Raw genomic sequence first — 21,540 nt, 5'->3', positions numbered from 1 at the left:
GTCCTTGCAGTGCCACTATTTCCAAAACGCTTGCCCATTAGGACACTTTGCCCTAGCCTGCAATGCCCCTCCCACTAGACCCTCCTATGCCTGACATGGAGGCAAAACGTGGCTGTTGAGTATCTGTTCCAATTCCCTAAATAAAATTGCTGACACTATAATCATGAATATTCCAGCTCAGAAAGAGAAAGCTCATTTCTCCTGGGGACAATAGCAGGAACAAGTACATATGACTTCATACTTAAGTGGAGAAGCTGAGTATAACAGGAGTTGATGGCCAGCTGCATGATTCGGGAACCTCAACTGATACCTGCATGATTCAAGAGGTCCAAAATGCCACAGGGTGCCGCACAGAGTCTACTAGAGGGATTGTTAAATTGAAGCACTAGGGCCACCTAATAACAGTGACAGACATCACTAATGAGTCCCTCTGTTCTTTCTCTCAGCACAAACAGGGCCTCAGAATCCTTCCTAACACAACGTTCCACATAGCTACTTCTAAGAGATGGTGCCCTCTTTCCCAAAAGGGAAGCTTTTTGTTATTACCAGTTTAACATAATATTCTAGGACATAAAAAAAAAAATAGAGGGAAATGTATGGGTTCTACAGGTGCCCCTTAAAGCATCACCTATGTGGCCTATCTCTCTCCTTGAAGAATAGTCCTGGTTAAGCAAGCTACAGATGTCTCTAAGCCCTTAACCCAAAATCTGAACTTAAAACCCGTTGCTTACTGAAGCATGACATTCAAAGAAGAGTAAGTTCATTTGCAAGAATTATTTTTTATACAAACAGCCACCCCAGTTCTAGCTCCTATTTCCCTATAACCAGTTCTGTTTTTCATAAAATTGGCCAAGTTAAAAATCAGCTGTGAATATTCATTCACTGCTATGGAAATCAATTGTCACACTCGTCTCTGCTAAGAACAGGAAATCATATACAGTTCAGTGTGTGGGAGTTAAGGCTTCTTGTTTACAGTTCCAGAGTTCTCTTAATGAATGCCAAAGACAGCCAGGGCACGTCCATGGGAACTGATCTTCCACCATCAGGGCTGGCCTACAAGGCAATAGAGTGGGTGACCCAGTCCGCAAATCTCTTTCACTGTGTTGCTCCCAAGCATCACCGCCTGCAATGACAGCTTTAATCTGAAGTTAGCATTTGACCTTCCCTAGTTAACAAAAATAGGAAAACAGAGTTAAGTCTACTGCAAAGGAAACATTTACCAGAATGGTCTTTTTCCTTTGCAGCAGCATCCAGCAGAAGATTGGGCACGTGGGCCAAAAGGATGGGAGCCAGGGGCACCTGGGTGGCTCAGCCGGTTAAGCGTCCAGCTCTGGGTTTCAGCTCAGGTCATGATCTCACAGTCTGTGAGATTGAGCCCCTCATCAAACTCCACGCTGATGGTGTGGAGCTTGCTGGGGATCCTCTCTCCCTTTCTCTCTGTCCCTCCTCCCTCTCAAAAATAAATAAACTTAAAAAAAGTGCTTAAAAAAAAAAAAAGAAGGAGAGCTAGACAGGAGAAGGGACCCCTGGTCATGTCTTTTGTCTATTCATGATTGTGCCACATGCAGCCTGGCTCACATCTGCCTTCTCTGCCTCCAATCAAGGTGAGGCCCCGGGCATCGGATGAGAATATACGGCCAGGCTTGTCTCGGGATTGAGCAACCCTTCCCACAGAGGGAGAGGTGCTAACTTCCCACTCTGCTGCTGCTTTTCTTGCGAGCTTTTCCTAGTCCCATGAAACTAAATCAATAAGAGATTCCTACTTGCTAAGGGGTCAGGTTTCAAATATGTGTTTGGAAATCAACTGTGCATACCCCAAATGCACCTTCCTGCAGTTCTAATGTTGTAAATAATGGTTAGGCCCTTAGGGCTGCCGCCAACATTCATTTACTCCGCAACTGCAGTGCCGTGAAGATCATGAGTCTGGATCTCAGCTCCTTTCCACGGACCAGCGCACGCTCACAGCTTCCCGCTGCCATGAGACCAGAGAATATTCCTCTCTCCTCAGTGTGCATGCTGGGGAGCTGTGGGAGAAGGTAAGAGGCCACCTGGTTCTACACCATCCCCAGAGTTGCAAACAATTGAGGTCTTGGGGGAGGGGGACTCAGAACTTTGGGGTGAGGAGGGAATGGACCCCAGCTCTGAAGGGCCTGAGTCTTCTATGAGTCTGACCTTGGCATTTGTTATTCAATTGCAGTCTCCCACTGTCTCCCTTTTTTTTTTTCCACTGCCACCTCTTGCTTCTAATCAGCATTTCTGTGGCTCTCTGAAGAACAAAGAAGTCTCACTGTAATTCCCAGACTGTTCTGGTCCTTGAAGCCAAAATACAAATGGCTAATAAATATATGCTTCTGAAGAGAACACCATCACTAGTAATTAAGGGAATGCAAAGTAAAGCAAGGTACCATTCCCCACCCCCCTCGCCCCCCATATGGTTGGAAGCAATAGTAATACGTAGCTCTGGTGAAGGTATGAAGAAGAGGGCACCTTCACACACTTCTAGTGGGCAATCAAGTTGGTCCAACCTGCTTGACGGTAATTTGGCAATCTATATCAAAAAGTCTTAAAATATAGCTCAGATGGCACCTGTCTTCTAATATCCATTATTTCCTTCCCATAAAAATAGATTTTTTTTACCAGACAGGCCCTTGATCATCCAGAATTAAGATGCTCTTATAAGTTAGTAAGGCCTTTGACTAAATTCTGGCCAAAGTGAAAACAGAATATGATCACTTCCAAGAACTTCCCTTAAAAAAACAGCTGGCATTACCATTTGCCTCTTATTCTTGCCGCTTCCATCCATTGCTTGGGAACAAGATTGATACGTGGAGATCAGTAATGGCACATGAAGATGAAGGCTGCACTCTAGAGATGGTAGAGCAGAAATTGCCTGGTAGGTGGAAATTGCCTGGGTCCCTTAATGGGTTACCCAAATCTGGGCTCGTAGGTGAGAAAGAAACAAACTTATATCTCATAGCTGAACCTAATCCTTACTGATACAAAGTTCATGCCCTTTGTTCCAGAAATCCCATTTAATTTATCTTATGAATCACTCACATGTGTAAAGAGAGATATAAAATGATGCTCACTGTATACACTAAACTGTTTAAGTGTCCAATAACTGGATGGGTGAACAGTTAGGCAGTAGGTAGGTAGGAAGGAAGGAAGGAAAGAAAAGTGAGGGAGACAAAGCCATGAGGGAGAAACGGCTGTTAACTTATAATCTTTGAACACACGACATTAAAGCTAGTTTGTGTTGTGCATCTTTTCATTTTAGGAACAAGATCAAAATTCTAAATTAGAAAGCTATATGGAATATATACAGGGGTGGGGTGTTTGACAAGATGGAAGATGGGAAGTATCTGGAAACTGCTGATCCTATAGAGGAAACTCACATCTTAGAGAAGAGCACACAACTGTCACTCTTGTAACTTCAAACTATACATGGGACCTGTATCAAGGCAAGGTGGAGGAGAGCGAACAAGATGACCTTAGAAGTTATGATTTCACATTCCAACCATGATATTTGCAAAATTCAATGAGATATCATTTTCCTATTTATAAGAGATGTGAGTCATAAAATATAAGACTCACTTGAAAAGAATACATAATTATAGCAATTACCACAGTAAAGTTAGGCAAAAAAAAAAAAATACATTTACATATTTTAGTGACTAAAACGTATGTCATATTCAATCCAATGGGGTCACCAACTGGGTTTGTGGTTCTAACCTAACCTGAAAAACAGGACTAACACATAATAGGTCTCAGATGTCAGGGATACAGAAGGCAACATCTAGAATAGACAACAGAAACAGTATGTTCCATCAAAGTAGTAATAAAGGACCACCTTCCCTGATATTGTAAAAACTTCTGAAAACAATACAAAGGAATATTATAAAGGCTTAAAAGAAGAATTTCTAGCAAAAGTTCAACATGGATGAAACTCGAGGACACTGTACTAAGTGAAATAAGGTTATCATAAAAGGACAAATATTGTATGATTCCACTCATATGAAGTCCCTAAAGTAGTCAAAATCCCGGAAACAGGAAATAGAAGTTTAAAAGGTAATGGCCAAGGGCTAGAGTAAGGGAAGAGGGGGGAATTAAGATTTAATAAGTACAGAGTTTCCATTTTAAACAATGAAAAAGTTCTAGGGATCTGTTGCACAATAAAGTAAATACACTTAACACCATTAAATAGTACACTTATTAAGATGGCAAATTTAATGTTATATATTCTTTACTACAATTGAGACAAACTAATTAATTAAAACTTCAGCAAACCGGGGGTGGGGGTGGGGGGGTCTGGATGGCTCAGTCAGTCAAACATCTGACTCTTGATTTCAGCTGAGATCATGATCTCACAGTTCGTGAGTCTGAGCCCTGCATAGTCCACACTGTTAGCAAGAAGCCCATTTGGGATTCTCTCTCTCTCCCTAGCTCTCTGCCCCTCCCCCAATTGTGCACGCATGCTCTCTTTTTCTCTCCCTCTCTCATAAATAAATAAACTTAAAAAAAAAAAATTTAGCAAACTGAAAAGAGACCACCAAATTTTTTACAGTAAAGCAAAAATGTGAGATGATATAATTATTTTCTTAGAGGGTAACTATCTTTCAGCCTTGTGAATATTTTGAATTTAATATGGAAATGTGTCAGATAATCAAAATCTATAGTGCTTATTCCATTTTAAAGCATAAATTCCATTTTGAAAACTTGATGGTGTTTAAATTTGTAAAACATTAGAGGCCCTTCAGTGTGTCTATTAGAGTTAGACTGATGAATAAAACATCTATAAGCTGAATTTAGCATATCAAACAGGTTTTTAGACTTACAAGTTCAATATATCAGCTATTCCATGCTATGGAATCGAAAAATTAATATTGTTAAGACGTCCATGCTACCCAAAGCCACCTACAGATTCAATACAATCTCTATCAAAACTCCAATGATGTTGTTCACAGAAATAGAACAAAGAATCCAAAAATTTGTGTGAAATGACAAGAGAGCCCAAATAGCCAAAACAATCTTGAGAAACAGAACAAAGCTGGAGGCATCACACTTCCTGATTTCCAACTATAGTAATCAAAGCAGTTTGATATTGGCATAAAAACAGACACAGAAATCAATGGAGCAGAATAGAGAACCCAGAAATAAAATGACTCATAAATGGTCAATTAATTTATGGCAAAGGAGCCACAAATATACAATGGAGAAAAGACATTTTCTTCAATAAACAGTACTGGGAACACTGGGAAGCCCCAGGCAAAAGAATGAAAATGGACAATTGTCTTTCATTACACACAGAAATAAACTTAATTTGGGTCAAAGACTTGACATAAGACCTGAAAGCATAAAATTCCTAGAAGAAAACATTGGCAATAAGCTTCTTAACATCAATCTTAGTGATAAATTTTTGGATATGACATCAAAAACAAAGGCAAAAGAAACTAAAATAAACAAGTAGGATTCCATCAAACTAAAAATCCTTTGCACTTCAAAGGAAATCATGAAGAAAATGAAGAGCAACCTACCAATAAAAAAAAAACTTGCAAATCATATATCTAATAAGGAGTTAATATCCCAAATATATTAAAAAAATTCACACAACTCAAGAGGAAGAAAAAAAATTAATTAAAAAATGGGCAGATGATCTGAACAGACATTTTTCCAAAGAAGACATACAATAGCCAAAGTGCTCATCAGCATTAATCACTGGGGATATACAAATCAAAACCACAATGAGATATCATCTACACCTGTTAAAATGGCTATTATCAAAAAGACAAGAAATAATAAGTGTAGGTAAGGACGTGGAGAAAAGGGAGCCCATGTGCACTGTTGGTAGGAACATAAATTGGTACAGCCACTATGAAAAACAGAATGGAGGTTCCTCACAAAATTAAAAATAGAACTACCAAGGGGCACCTGGGTGGCTTAGTCAGCTAAACATCTGACTTTGGCTCAGGTCATGATCATTGGATTTGTGGGTTTGAATCCAACATCAGGCTCTGTGCTGACAGCTTGGAGCCTAGAGCCTGCTTTGGATTCTGTGTCTCCCTCTCTCTCTGCCCCTCTGCCGCTGACATTCTGTCTCTCTGTCTCTCTGTCTTTCTCTCATAAATAAACATTAAAATAAATAAATAACTAATTAAATAAATAAATAACTACCAAATGATTCAGCAATCCTACTTATGGGTATTCATCTGAGGGCAACAGAAACACTAACTCAAAACCTATCTATACCCCTATGTATATAGCAGTGTTATTTACAATAGCCAAGAGAGAAACAACCTTAGTGTCCATTAATGGATATATGAATAAAGGAAATGTGGTATATATACACAATGAAAAGAATGAAATCTTGGGCAGCTCAGTCATTTGAGCATCCAACTCTTGATTTTGCCTCCTGTCATGATCTCATAATTGGTAGAACGGAGCCCCGCTTTAGGCTCTGCACTGACAGCACAGAGACTGCTTGGGATTGTTTCTCTTTCTCTCCTTCACTCTCTGCCCTTTCCCCATTCACACACACACACACTGGAGTATCATACAAAGAAAAGGGTGAGATTTTGCCATTTTTGACAACATGGATGGACCTGGTGAATACTATCCTAAATAAGTTAGACAGAGAAAGACAAATACCATATGATTTCACTCATGTGTGGAATTTAAAAACAGATGATTAAATAAATTAAAAAAGCAAAATCAGACCTATAAATACAGAGAACAAATTGATGGTGGCCAGAGGGAGGAGGGTAGAAGGGTGGGCAAAACAGGTGAAGGGGAGTGCAAAATATAGGCTTCTTATTATGCAATGAATGAGTCACAAGAATAAAATCCACAGCATAGGGAATGCAATCAATGGCACTATAATTGTGTTATAGCTATTATATGGAGTTATACCTGTGGTGAGCATAACATAACATATAGAGAAGTTGAAGTATACATGAATCACAACAGGAACTAATGTAACAGTGTGTGTCAACTATACTCAAAAAAAAAACATTTAAAAATAAATAACAAAAAACATATATACACACACGTATACGTATACACACATATACACAGACATATAGGTACACACGTTATATACATATATACACATATAACTGTACACACACACACACACACACACACACTAAATCAATTTCATTCCCCTGGCCTTTCTTCATTACTATTTGAATTTCTCCATATAAAAAGTAATTAAACACAACATTAGGCAAGAATAGTAACCCTGAAAGATGAATACACTTAAAAGTTTAATTATTTTTAGGAATGGGTTAAAACCTCTTCAAGAAATCACAGACATCTTCAGGTCTGGTAATATTTTCTTCACGGAAAATTGTCCAAACTTTCTTTTTCCCACCCAGATTCCAATGCTATTCCCTACGTTCTCCATTTTGGTTCTTCCTGCCTGATGACATAATCTGTCTTCTGGACATAGACCCTGGTGACTCAAAGTGTGCTCTGTGGACCAGCAGCCTCTGCATAATCTGAGTCTAGAGGAAATGCAACATCTTTGGCAGGATGAAGCAGGGGTAGTAAAAATAGGATGGAACTTGCTTGCTCTCCAGAAAGATCTAGTCCAGCTAATTAAAGGATACTTTGTTCAAATATGGGTATGTATTTGCATGAAACCATCTTTTTTTTTTTTTTGCCTTCTAGGAAAACTTACTACCAAAAATTAAACTAAAATGATAACGAATTCCTGTGTTTCAATTCCTCTGGTAACTAGAAACAGTTAACAATGGTGACTATGCTATGTGCCTGGCAGCAAAAACTAACTGAACACGAGACTATGAGAGCAGAACCAAGAATCCAGCGTTCTCTCTTCCTTCTCTATCCACAAGGGTGCCTCACTGGTGCCAGCTGTTGAGAGGAGAGAAAATTGACTGGAGGCGTCTCCAAGAACACGGAAGCAAGGGAAGCTTGCTTAACCCCCATCCTCTGGGGTTAAGCTATGAAATCAAGACATCAGAGTGGAGAGATGCAAAATACCTTTAAAGAGACCAAATAGCTCCCAGGCCTCTGAGAGGAGACAGTAAGCTGATTACATACATTAACATATCTAAAGGAAAAATGTTTCAGTCTCCAGGGGCAGCTGGTCAGAGAGGAAGGCTTAGGAAAAGAAGAGTTTTAGAGGCAAATGCGAAAGCAAGCTGTCAGGAAACACCTTGCAACCTGCCTAGTGTGAGATAAAGGAAAAGTTATTTTTATCATTATGATAATCAGGCGTGATGGTGCTAGAACTGCCCAGCGTCCTGAGATGGGCTGCGGTTACTGAATGAAATGACAGAGGCATTGGGTTCTGGAAGGCTGGGACCATGAAGCACCGAAACCCTAACTGACCTTGCTTGGATCCACGCTCCTCCCACCAGCTTGCCAGTAAAATCGAGCTTCCTTTGCAAGGCCTTCAAGGAAAGAAGGTATGACAGAAGACTGCCCAAGCATCTTTCCAGGTTCTGCGTAACTTAATGAAAAGAGCATCCTGACCTTATATATAATTTTTGTGACCTGGTTAATAGAACAGAATCCTGGGAGACACAACCACTATTACTATAGTGACAACTGTTCCTGTACATTGAGCCCCGGCAAGGGCACCAAGATAATATCACCCAGAGGTCTCTGGGAAGTGGCCAGCCCAGTCAGCCAGAGTCCACGCCCGTTCTGCCTGGGTGTGCACTAAGGGTTTTGCTTTGAAAATTCTCATCAGCCTGGGCCACAGACACCCATTCATGATTATTCTCTAAGATGTTTGATTATAAACATGTAATTTTTCTTATTTGTCATCATTATTAATCAGAGACATGCAAATTAGGAAAAAATCAGCAAAGAGAAATTTGGCACACGGTATAAGCAAAAAGCATTCTCAAATACTGAAGGTGGGAGAATAAAGCAGAAATACACCAAACATCTTAAAAATATGTGTATACTTCTGACCCAGCAATTTTACTTCTAGGAATTTATCCTTACCTACTAAATTAAGGGTATGAACAAAGATTTAACCATGACGATGTCTTCTAGAGCAGGTCATAATGGGTAAAATACGGAAACTGCACAAATATTCAGCAGGTGAAATTGGTTAATTATCTACATGCAATCACACAATGACATTTGCAAAATGCTACAAAAGTACATTTACTGACCAGGGAACATATTCACAATGTAGTTTCCTTTTGTTTTGTTTTGTTCTATTTTCTAATTTTTTCAGTGGACATTTATTATCACAAAAAGCCCTGGTTCTAAGTCCAAGTTGGGGAACTGGTGCTGTTCATATAGAGAATAGAATCCAGTTACTGGAAGGAAGAGGACCCACACACATATTCATTTAACTCTTCTCTCCACTCAAGAGCAAAGGAGTCTCAAAGAGGTATCAAGGGCTGATCTGAGGCCACCCAGTGCTATTACCCACCCCTGCAGATTCATGCTGAGAGGTGTTCAATTGATCCTGATGTCATCAAGTTAGAGCAGAACCTTGTCTCTCTCTAGTCAACTCCAACTCAATACCAGTGTCTCAGCTCAGAAAGCAAAGTGGCCCCTCTAGTTATGTGTTGAGCCAAAATATTTGAATAAAACCCTTTTTAGTGATCTCTTCTTTATATCCTAAACCCAGTAGTAAAAAACCTCAATTTGCAATCTGCATCCCACATGATATTCTAGGATTTTCTGAAGTATATCATAAAATATCAAACTTGCCTCGAGACATTTCAGAATGAACTGGTGAGCTGGGGAGAGGAGAGAGAAAATGCCAATGAAAGAAGGTCTACTTTGTGACCCAGACTTAGAGTCACTGTTTACTGTGAAAACTCCTTTACTTTGTGTAAGCCTTCATCTTTCTGGGCACAAGAAAAGAACACACTGGCCTCTCAGAAGCTGACTTGGGATTCCAGTCAGCTGCTGGGGGAAAGCCATGCCCCTCTTCCCTTCTGTGACCCAAGTTTAGTGACTCCTTGTCCAATTTCCAAAGAGACATTTATTGCAAAAGTATAATTAACACTGCTATGTCCGGCCTTCAATCATCCTTCTATAACATCTGTTTTCTCCTCAAGTGACATTCATTTGCAGATTTTTGATAGGACAAAGGAACAGAGCAATGCATCCCTCATTCCACAGACCAGGAAGGCAGCCACCAAGAGGGAAAGGGAATGGCCAAGCTGCCCCATCTCCCCAGGCCTCCATCGTGGCTGCCATTAACAGATGCAAACCAGCACGGGGAAAAATAAGTGACCCACAAAGGGATAAAGGTCTTACTTACGGACACACATTTCTCGGCTTTCATAAAATCCAGGACAACACTGAGACTTGCGCCTATACATAGTTTTCTCCCCATGTCGATAGGCTGTCCGATAACTGATTCTACACAGAGGGAGAAATCACACTGTTACTTCTTTTGACTGACAAGTTGATTAGAAATCAAGAATTTTTATTGTAATACCAAAGAGCTATTAAATATAATAAAGGCATGAATGGCAAAGTATCTAAAACAGTTAAGAAGAAATACGGAGGGGCACATAGGTGGCTCAGTCAATTAAGGGTCTAACTTCAGCTCAAGTCATGATATCACGGTTTGTGAGTTTGAGTCTGACATCGGGTTCTGTGCTGACAGCTCGGAGCTTGGAGCCTGCTTCAGATTCTGTGTCTTCCTCTCTGTCCCTCCCCCACTTGTGTTGTGTGGATGCTCTTGCTCCCTCTCTCTCTCTCTTTCTCTCTCTCTTTCTCTTGCTCTCGCTCTCTCTCTCGCTCTCTCTCTCTCTCAAAAATAATTAAGCATTTAAAAAATTTTTTAAAAGAAGAAGAAACATGGAATATATGTCTTGACTAATATTATGCTAACTCTTATCAATTTGCTAAAAACATATTAAAATTGCCCACTTAAGTCAACCTTTACTTTATTTCAAAGGATCAGAAGTTTTATGACTTTCCTATTTCACCAACCTTGAGATAGCTCCATATAAGTCAACCTATACTTATTTCAAGGGATCAGAAGCTTTATGACTTTCCTATTTCACTGATCTTGAGACAGCTCAGAGAGCATAATTTAATTTCAGATATGACACTGATCTAGTTACCATTCACATACGTTTTAAAGGAAGAATTCAGAGAATTCCTTGAAAAATTAGACAACACAATCTCATTCCACTATAAAATAGAAGTATATAGTCAAAGGACCCTCACATTTAACTAAAGCTTCATTCATTCACTGATTCATTTATACAACACATGTTCACTGAGCACTTACTATGTTCCAAGCACTGCTCTAGGCACTGGGGAAATAGTTCACAGCGAACAAAACAATATAAAGCTTGCCCTCAAGGAACTTACACTCTACTGGGGAAGACAGACCTATAGAATTTATGTGCAGATACATTAAACAAATAAACAGGTAATATCATGACTGGTGATGATTATATGGTGTGATGAAAAATAAGACCTGAGTAAGAGAAGAGAGCCTAACAGGAAGAGAAATCTTGTTTAGACAGAGTGGTTGAGGAAAGCAATGTTATTTGAAGAAATAACATTGAGCATAACATTTAGAACAGTATAAATCAACAGGTGTCACATTAGACCCATGATTCACACCGTGGTAAGAATTTTACCAATAAAAGTAAGGCATCACAGTTCCCCTCCATCATAACATTCATATTTAAGATATTTTTCTTCTCTGTTTTCACATTCATAGGGAAGAAAATGTTCAAATTTAAATTAGACTAAATTGAGTCAGATATTCAAGTAGAACATATGCTGGAATATGAATTCCTTGATGTCCATAATTAAGAGCATCTCCCCCATTTACACACCACACAAAGCTGCATGAATTCTTGCTAACCAAATGATGGTAACCAGGAGACACTATCCCTGTAACCTCATCAAGAGCATGGACAAGCTTTTTGCTTGTCTGTTTCTCCTATGGTTTGGAACAAGGCTAGGACAATAGCAAGCACTCAGTAACTATTCACTAGATGAACCAAATACATCTTCTCATCTATTTATTATTGTCTCTGGAGTAAAGTACTTCCCAGTTACCCAAACTTCATAAATAGATCTGAGCTTTGATTACCTGTGCCGTGTACATTTAAACCAGTTCAGAATGTCAGTGCAGCTGGTGTAGTAAATTTGATCGAAGGGATGTGGGTATGACTCTTGCACAGTCACTGAGTAGCTGAAAAGAAGAAGAAAGGTTAGGAATTAGTAGTTCTTATACTTACGTTAATGATATACTGTGTATACACATCATAGACTAAATTCTCTCCATTTGCAATTCTATGCTGACTTTCAACAGAGAATCTCCATGTTTTCCTTTGAACCAGAACACAAAAAGGACCAATATTAATAATATACTTAAAAGAGAAGAGTTCATGTTCTAAATTTCATAAAAGAATTCTCTTTACTACTCATCATGAACTCTGATAACCCTTAACTTGAAAGCATTATCACTGTGCGCTTCTGTATTTAATGACATCCCCTCATCCCAGGTGTCCAGGGTTAACCCAGATTTTATACAAGGCAGTTTTTGATAGAAGTCTGCATGCAAATAGTAAGCTAAGAGACAATGTGAATATTATTAATAGTACATTTTGGTGCTGATTCTGGAAAATCAAAAAGAACATATTTCTCAGGTTGGAACTTGAATTAATTTGGTTCTGTGTTCGTGCCCTACTTTTCAGGCAGTGGAAGAATATATGCAACCTCTAAACAAAAATTACAAAGAAGTCTCTAAGCTAGGTTCTAAACATACACCTGAAACAATCAGCTTGAAATATACATATCCACAGCCTGCTGCTTCTTAGCCTGGTTTCCAATACATTTTCACTAACAGCTTCTTGTTAAAGTAAAGCATGCAATCCTAAGAGCTTCAGAATGCAGGTGGAAAACGTCCATAAAACATAAAGAGCATTCAACGTTCAATGTCAAATTTCTTCATGCAATCTATTACATGGCTCAAGATAGATCTCCTGCCTACAGGAGAACCTGGAGAATCCTCTTGTCTGATCAAGTTAATCCTCTTCTCTTTTACAGTCTCAAAGACTTTCACTAAAATCTTTAATCCACCCGAGCAAACAAAATGGGCCACAATTACAGATGCACTTGCAGCAAATCAATGGACCAACTTCATTCCTGGGTAGAGACTAGACTTCTCTAGTCTAGCTATCTATTAGAGAAGGTACAGAGGAATGAGGTTGAAATGTCAGCATAAAGAATTCAGGTTAGGGGTGCCTGGGTGGCTCAGTTGGTTAAACATTCAACTCTTGACTTTGGCTCAGGTCATGATCCCACAGTTTTTGAGAGACTGAGCCCTACATCAGGCTCTGTGCTGACATCACCAAGCCTGCTTGGATTCTTTATCTCCCTCTCTCTCTCTCTCTCTCTGCTCCTTCCCCTACTCACTCTCTCTCTCTCAAAAATAAATAAATAAACATTTTTTAAAAAATAATTCAGGTTAGATATAGGGCAGAAACTTCTCAGTTGAAAAGCTCTGTGGTGCTGACCTCTCCAACCTTGAGATTTCCTTCTCCATCCAGCCTCTGTTAGCCATTACATACTTAGGCTTCAATAGGAAGTCCATAAAATAATCATACTCTTCACACTTTTGTGTATTTCATTCTTTGGGCTACTGCAACTTGATTTCTAGGTAAATTTAAGTCTCCTCCACAAATCTTAGGCAGATGCAACAGGCGTTTCTGAACAGATCATTGAATTAGCAGAAGATAGGGTTATCCTGATCTAACCATAAGAAACTAGATAGTCAGGTGCCTGGGTGGCTCAGTCAGTTGGGCGGCCGACTTCAGCTCAGGTGATAATCTCACAGTTTGTGGGTTCAAGCCCCGCGCTGGGCTCTGTGCTGACAGCTAGCTCAGAGCCTGGAGCCTGTTTCGGATTCTGTGTCTCCCTCTCTCTCTGACCCGCCCCTTCTTGCACTCTCTCTCTCTCTCTCTCAGAAATAAATAAAAAACGTTAAAAAATTTTTTAAATAAAAAAAAATGAAACTAGACAGTCATCAGCAGATAATCTTCTTTTTCTGGGTTTTGATAAACACATTTTAAAACCAAGGACTCAGAAGTAGTCTTGAAGATCCCTTCCACATGAGATTACAAATTTCTAACATATATTTTTGGGTGACTATTTTCTTATCTACCATATGCCACCTGAGGCTACCAGCAAGAACTGGTTCAGATGATCGTACAGTATGCAAATGCCAACATCTGTGATATAACTCCTTTAAAGGAAAAGAGGCCTCTGTTAAAATATAAAGGTTCTTGGGGTGGGTGCCTGGGTGGCTCAGTTAGTTAAGTGTCTAACCCTTAATTTTGGCTCAGGTGGTTATCTCACATTTCGTGAGATGGAGCCCCATATCCTGCTCTGTGCTGACAGCACAGAGTCTGCTTGGGAGTCTCTCTCTCCCTAGCCCTCTGTCCCTTCCCTCTCTCATGCTCTCTCTCAAAATAAATAAATAAATAAATGTTTGAAAACATATATAAAGTTTCTTGGTATGAAATATCACAGTAAGCTATTAATGTCTTCTGACCTCAGCACTGTTTTGAGGTTCACGTTAATGCAAATTCCAAGACCTCGCCAATTTTCTTCCTGCCTCTTGAGCTGCTTGTAAATAACTGAACCTTGAGGTCTGCATCTTTATTTCTCCACTCCATTTTCAATGGAGAGCAAAGTGAAGGAACATCTTCTGTGTATGAGACTACCATCCAGGTGCAGTCCTGTATTACCCATGAACAAAACACTGTCCTCCGCTAAAGGAGTAAAAAAGAAGCCACTCGAAATCGATCCCAGTTGGGTGACAAAAATAATCTCCCAGGCTCTACAGCACTAACTTAACTGAACTAAATTGCTTTGTTGGAACTACACTTGATGCATTATTCCCATAAAATTTCAAAGGCCGTGTTAGGATGTTAAGGTCTGGATGTCTTCGGGAGCAAGAAGTGATAAGCAACAAAGGGATCCCAGCCAAATATATCCCTTTTGATGCGGACAGCAGAACGGACTCCATGGGCAGTCATTAGACATGCTTTCACTGATTTCCAGCAGCCCGTAAGACTGTTTACATGAGAGAAATGCAGGACGTGAGTTTGCTCTCTGGCCTCTTGCCCCTCACCAACAGCACACATTTGCAGGATGCTTCTGTGGTTATAGGATATAAAAAAGCTCTTCTCCATAAAAGGGACATCAAACCATTTAGGATTCCAATTCAATGAACAGTTATTGAACACCTTCTCTGCAGCTCCCACCCACAAAGAGGGACACCTAGGTGGCTCAGTCGATTAAGGGTCTAACTTCAGCTCAAGAGAGGCTAGGAGGTAATGCTAAAAATAACACAATATACCTTTAATGGAGAAATACGTACAGTTTGGGGAAAACAGAAGACAAAATTGACTATGCTGTGAGCCTTTCTCTCCCACCTTGACTCTTCTTATTAAAATTATTGGGAGGCTCAAACTCAGTTCAGAATGGACTGGAAACAAACTACTTTGCACAATGATCAGAAACAGGCTTCTAGTTATTTAAGTCTTTGAGAGAAGGGCTCAAAGCCTTTTTGCACCAAATTTCTTTTCTGGTGGTTTTTATGCATTCTTCCTCTTTTCTATACAATCTTCCTCTCTTTTCTTTCCTATTTTTTTTAATGTTGTATTTATTTCTGAAAGAGAAATAGCATGAGCAGGGGAAGGTCAGAGAGAGAAGGAGACACGGGATCTGAAACAGGCTCCAGGCTTTGAGCTAGCTGTCAGCACAGAGCCCGACGCAGGGCTCAAACCCACGAACCATGAGATCACGACCTGAGCCAAAGTCGGATGCTTAACTGACTGAGCTACCCAGGCACCCCTTTTCTTTCCTATTTTTAATGGCATTATAATCACACTATAAATCTTGGAGAACAACATTTTAACGAGATAATTCTCTCTTACGTAACCACCAATAGCATATAGTGAATATTTTTATAGTCTCCAGGGGTTTTTCATTTTTCATTTTAGTCAGTTTTTTGGTTTTTACATTATTATAATCACATGATGCACACAATTTTGAAAACTACTTTTAAACTTGAGCATATTATAAGCATATTGTAGTAAATAGTCTTCAAATTATGATGGCCAAATACTCCGTAAGTTTGCTCAATACCCACCTATGGTTGAGCAATTAACTTGTCACTTTTCAAGAGCTTGTGGAAGCTGTGTGCTTGCATTGTGAGGGGAAAGATCTCTGAGAACGGGCCAGACTGCTCTGGGTCTTTATCAGGGCTTCCGGGCTGCTGACTGAACTTAATCAGAGCCTCTGCTAACAGTCCACATCTCCATGGTCATCAGCAGCTGCTCTTTTTTGTTTTAATTTTTTAAAAATTCTTGAGAGAGAGAGAAAGAGAGAGAGAGAGAGAGACAGCACATGTACAAGTGGGGGAGAAGGGCAGAGGGAAGGAGAGAGAGAATCCCAAGCAGGCTCCACACTCAGCATGGAGCCCAACGAGGGGCTCAATCCCACTACCCTGGGATCACGACCTGAGCCGAAATCAAGAGTTAGACACTCAAATGACACTCAAATGATGGAGCCGCCCAGGTGCCCCAGCAGCTGCTCTTATGTGCTCACGTCGGCAGTACACAGACAAGCAGCTGCTCTTAGAGTCCGGGTGGGAAGAACTTTCTTGACTGTCCAGTTCAATCGTGTTTTTTTGAAAAAGAGAGGGCGGGGGAGGGGCAGAGAGAGAGGGAGACCCAGAATTCAAAGCAGGTTCCAGGTTCTGAGCTATCAGCACAGAGCCCAACGCGGGGCTCCAACTCACAAACTGTGACATCATGACCTGAGCCGAAGTCGGCCACTTAGAACCGACTGAGCCACCCAGGTGCCCCCAATCATGTTTTTATCACAAACGAGCAGCACTGAGCTCCCTGTGCTAGCGGTCAGTCTAGACTCAGCACTAACACCCAGGACCCCAGACACCATCCTGTCCCATGCCACCTCTCAGGTGTCATTAGAACATCTAAAGCTTCTAAAGCAGACACGGAACACCAGATTGCGGTATCAATGGAATTTGATCTCAATTCTACACTATTTTCCCCCTGCAGTGTATAAGTCTACATCTACTGCCTGTTTGTTTAATCTTCTCAAATACCCTGAAAACATACCATCACCGTGATTTTAACCTATTAAGTATCATCTGGGAAGAAACCCCAGGAAGATTTAATTTAAGGTCAAAGAATAGGGCAGGGGTGGGTGGGGGGGAGCCATCATCACTTGGATGCATTCCAAAGTGGTTAATGACATTTTATCTGCCAAAATTATCTTGTTACTTTAATCAGATATGGTAAGAACTATCATTTCTTATCTCTGCTCACTTCAGGACTACTGCAATTACTACCACTTCTGTGTTCCACCCCCACGGGGACGGACAAAGAACGACTTCTCTTCACTTGTGCCTTCCTTAGTGGAAGGCCTAATAGATGCAAACACTTCAGTCACGAACAGGGAAAGGAAATGTGGCGAAGAAACAGATAATTCACAGAATAATCAGTTTCCACAAGGATGCTGTGCAGGCTTCCTTTAATAACAAGCACCCCTTGTATATTCTACATGATTTAACTTTCTTTAATTTCACTTTATGTACAACTTCTGAGAACCACAATTGCTGTATTAAAATGATGCCTACTTTGGGGCATCTGGGTGGCTCAGTCCATTAAGTGTCCGATTTCAGCTCAGGTCATGATCTCACGGTCTGTGAGTTCCAGCCCCTCGTTGGGCTCTGTGCTGACGGCTCAAGCCTGGAGCCTGCTTCAGATCCTGTATCTCCCTCTCTCTCTCTGCCCCTCCCATGCTCAGGCTCAGTCTTTCTCTCTCAAAAATAAATAAATAAATAAACGAGGAAACATTTAAAAAGTTAAAATAAATAAATAAATAATAAAATGGGGCCTACTTTTATCTGAAAACAAATGATTCAGCAGGCCTGGGGCGGGGCCTGACTGTCTGCATTTCTGACAGGCTCCCAGATAGTGCTCATGTGCTCTCATGTGCTCCCACTTGGCCCTACTACCAAGAATTCTGTCCTTGAAACTCATCTTTCTCTCCCCATTTCAATTCAAGCCCTATTTCACTTTTTTTAAATGTTTATTTATGCATTTTTGAGAGAGACAAAGAGACAGAGAGAGAGAGTGAGAGACAGACAAAATCCCAAGCAGGCTCCACACCATCAGCACAGAGCCAGACGCTTAACCCAGTGAGGCACCCAGGCACCCCTGCCTGAAAGTGTTTGAAAATACAGGACAAGGTATCACCCACACTTTCATTTGACCATTTTAATGTACATTCCTGTCTCCATTCTTGACAGACAATTCCACTTTCTTTTACCTTTCTTCAAAGAATCATCATCTAGCCTTAAAATGGGAAATGTGTCAATAAGAAGATTATGGCTGTCCATCCTTTAATAGGTCGTAGGAAATAAAACACAGTTGAGGGGAAATAACTCTCCATCATTTCCCTACTTTTTCACCCTCATGTGCCTTCCTCCTTAGTTGATATTTTAGAGGTTACTCTAATCACTTCTTCAACAGTGGGATTGCATTAGGTTTAGAGAACCAATGTGCCCCTTGATGTGTGTCTGTCTCTCCCCTCTCCCCATTCCCCCACCGAATTCCCTATCCACATTCAGTCCTTGCATTCCTTGTCAGAAGGCGAGTGTACTCAATCAACACTTATCTCCTGAGCATGAGCCCTGAGCAAGGCAGTGTTCTAGAAGGTGGGAATTATCAATGGCAGTCAAATCATACAATTATGTGTTGTCAGGTTTCATCAAACCATTGAACAAGGAATTGGGGCAAAATGTGCATGTATGAGTGGGTGCTGGGGTGCCTCAGTCTTGGTTCTCTTCTCTTCATAGCCTTTCCCTCAGAGAGCCCACCTGTTCAACCTCATCATGCTGGAGACCCCCAGGCCCGCACTCCCAAATGCAGCCAGGCCCACACCTCAAACCGATCTTAAGAACACAACATGGCAAAACCACACTAATCCCTTCCCTCTCAGATCAAGTCTCTTCCTTTTATTTTTTTCACATGACCAATGACCCCTCCACTCTTTCACAGGCAGGTTGTAAATCTCCCATTTCCTGCCTCCTTCACATCCTACAATCAATGTATTAAGATGTGTCCACTCCTATTTCACAGCATATTACGAATTTGATTTTTTGCTTCTATTCCAAAGCTTGCATCCTCGCACTAAGTCAACCGCCAAAGGCCGCTCCCATTTTAAATGTGATATGTACCTATGCTTATATTCACAGACTCATTATTTTTTGCATTTATGGATTTTTACTATGCACTTTGTAAGCAAAATGCTTACGGGAGCTGTGACAATTATAAGGATAATGAATAGGGGGTTCTTGCCCCTCAGTTCTATGGAATATAGTTAATACCACATATACATAGAATGTTATTAAGTACACATTATTTCCTCTGCAGCTGAAAGTTTCATAATGGTATGTAACTCCACTGATGGATCAGGGAGATACGCTTTTGTTACCTTGATGGTAATCGAGCTAATAGAGATGGGGAAACCTTCAATGAAAACTAATGCTGTGAATGAGGAACCAGTGTGCCCCTCCAATACCCCAAATGCTATGCTTGGAAGCTTCTGACCTGTGCTCATTTTTTTTCATGTATTTATTTATTTTTCATGTGTTATTTAAATTCAAATCAGTGAACATACAGTGTGGAACTGGTGTTTACCTGGTGACTGGAATGTGTGTCCTGTGGTGTGCCACTGGCAGTGCTGAGGATAATGGGGTCAAGAGATTGACAGTTTGATGAAATTGCATGTACAGCTATCCAAAATACCTATTACTCTTGAGTACTGGAGCATACTAGAATGATGCCACCTTCGCTTTGAAAAACTGATACGTGCAGTGCTACTTTTAGACAAAGATGCTCTCTTAGGAAGGCAGGTAGCACAGGAGAGTGGCGTAGACTACATTTGACTGAACTATAATAACACTGGATGGTTTGTACTCTTTGTGTGTTCCAAAACGGACTGCAGAATTTCTGACAATGACCTGTTGTGCTGTGCTTCCTCTGTATTTCTTACTGCAAAGTGCCCTAATCCACATATCACATCCTCTGCTTTGCTATAATCTATTCAATCATGCCCCCTGCGGTACCATACTACCCCTAGTCTTTTGCTCAAGGCCCTCAGCAGTCTGGGCAGCCCTGTTTCAGGCTCCCTTCCCTTCCTAGAACTGCACCCCATCACCGCCATCCACTTGTCTTACTCAAGTCTTGGAGGCCATCTCAGCCTGGCCTGTTCCTCCAGAAACTTTGTTTCCCTTTTCAGGCCACAGGATGGCCAATTTTCTAATGCCATACGTTCCAACACTTCAAGACAGTATTTCATGCTGCCTTTCACTGCTTACACATTGGTTCCTTGTGCATAAGTCTAGCTCCCCGAGATTACTGCAAATAGACTTAGAGCAAGGAGAAGATGTTTGGGAGATCATCTTTTGGGAGCGAGTAATATTTTCCATACATTATACAATTGCTCCTGTGTTAAAATCTATAGATCAAGTTTTCTTTCACTTTATATTCCAGAAGACCAAGGTGAATAACACCATCTAATATATTACTATAACTACTGATTTTTACATAAAACTAATTTCATCACCTCTTCTGAAACCTAATTTCAGAGATCAGACTGCTAATGATAGTATATAAAAAAAACCTTATCAGAAATTAGTTCTCAGACTACTTTCAAAATTCTTACCTTTCCCAGTGGCTACACACATTAGGGTCTTCAAGATTCAGTGAGGATGCCATCCTGCTCCAGAGGCAGAGCAATAAACAAATGAAGCTCAGGCATGAGTTCAAAGAAATCACCATTTTTTCTGAAGAACTACCTACAAGGAAAAAAAACCCCTCCAAATTAGAGACGCATTAAAATGACCCAAACATAATTCTTTTCGGTAGCAACCATTCGGATCCAGTTGTCACTATGGATGAACTACGCCTAACAAGCCATGTGTTTAAATAGACAGGTCACCAGATTTCATGGTCCAAGAGAGAGGTATTTCTTGTGTTTTGCAGGGTGGTCACCATCTTGTAAATTACTAAAATGTGCAAATCATCATTAATTGCCACCACAACAAAAGCCCTTCTCATCCACGCCAGCCGACCTTAAAGGAATCTACCCGAACAACTCAGAACAACACAGGCTTCCAGGCTCTCTCACCAGACACATTTTCCTTCTGGAAGAAGAGGGCTCACAGAGGACTCTGGCCTCATTTGTCCCAGAGGATAAACAATGAAACAGAAGCTCCACTGAGTCAAGAGAGAGGAACCTCGGGCCCAAATGGAGATTCATTCAATAATTCATTCAACACACACTGAACGTCTGCTCTATCCTAGGCACCATGCAAAAAATGGACATCAAATACAGATATGGTTTCTGTCCCTGGCCAGTGAGACATTTATAATTTAATAATCATGATGTACAACTCTTATACTTAGTGCTTCAGTTTTCCCATTTGGTCAACCAAAACAAAACCAGCTATTCCCACCTTAC

At 40.5% G+C, this 21,540-nt stretch overlaps 1 protein-coding gene across 1 annotated transcript in view; it reads right to left on the bottom strand.

Moving 5' to 3' along the window:
- Positions 1-20,858, bottom strand: part of MEGF10 (multiple EGF like domains 10) — a 125,464-nt gene extending 104,606 nt beyond the window's left edge. The window contains exons 1-3 of the mRNA XM_039236690.1: positions 20,743-20,858; positions 12,062-12,163; positions 10,259-10,359 (exon numbers count right to left, since the gene is read on the bottom strand). Coding sequence (XP_039092621.1) covers positions 10,259-10,359; positions 12,062-12,163; positions 20,743-20,858 — 319 coding nt within the window. The remainder of the gene's footprint in view (positions 1-10,258; positions 10,360-12,061; positions 12,164-20,742) is intronic.
- Positions 20,859-21,540: the final 682 nt, after the last annotated feature.

The sequence above is a fragment of the Hyaena hyaena genome, unplaced genomic scaffold, assembly GCF_003009895.1.
Source record: "Hyaena hyaena isolate Hyena2069 unplaced genomic scaffold, ASM300989v1 scaffold_115, whole genome shotgun sequence".
Classification (NCBI taxonomy): domain Eukaryota; kingdom Metazoa; phylum Chordata; class Mammalia; order Carnivora; family Hyaenidae; genus Hyaena; species Hyaena hyaena.
The sequence above is the reverse complement of the archived record's forward strand: the minus strand, read 5'-3'. Positions and strand labels throughout refer to the sequence as shown.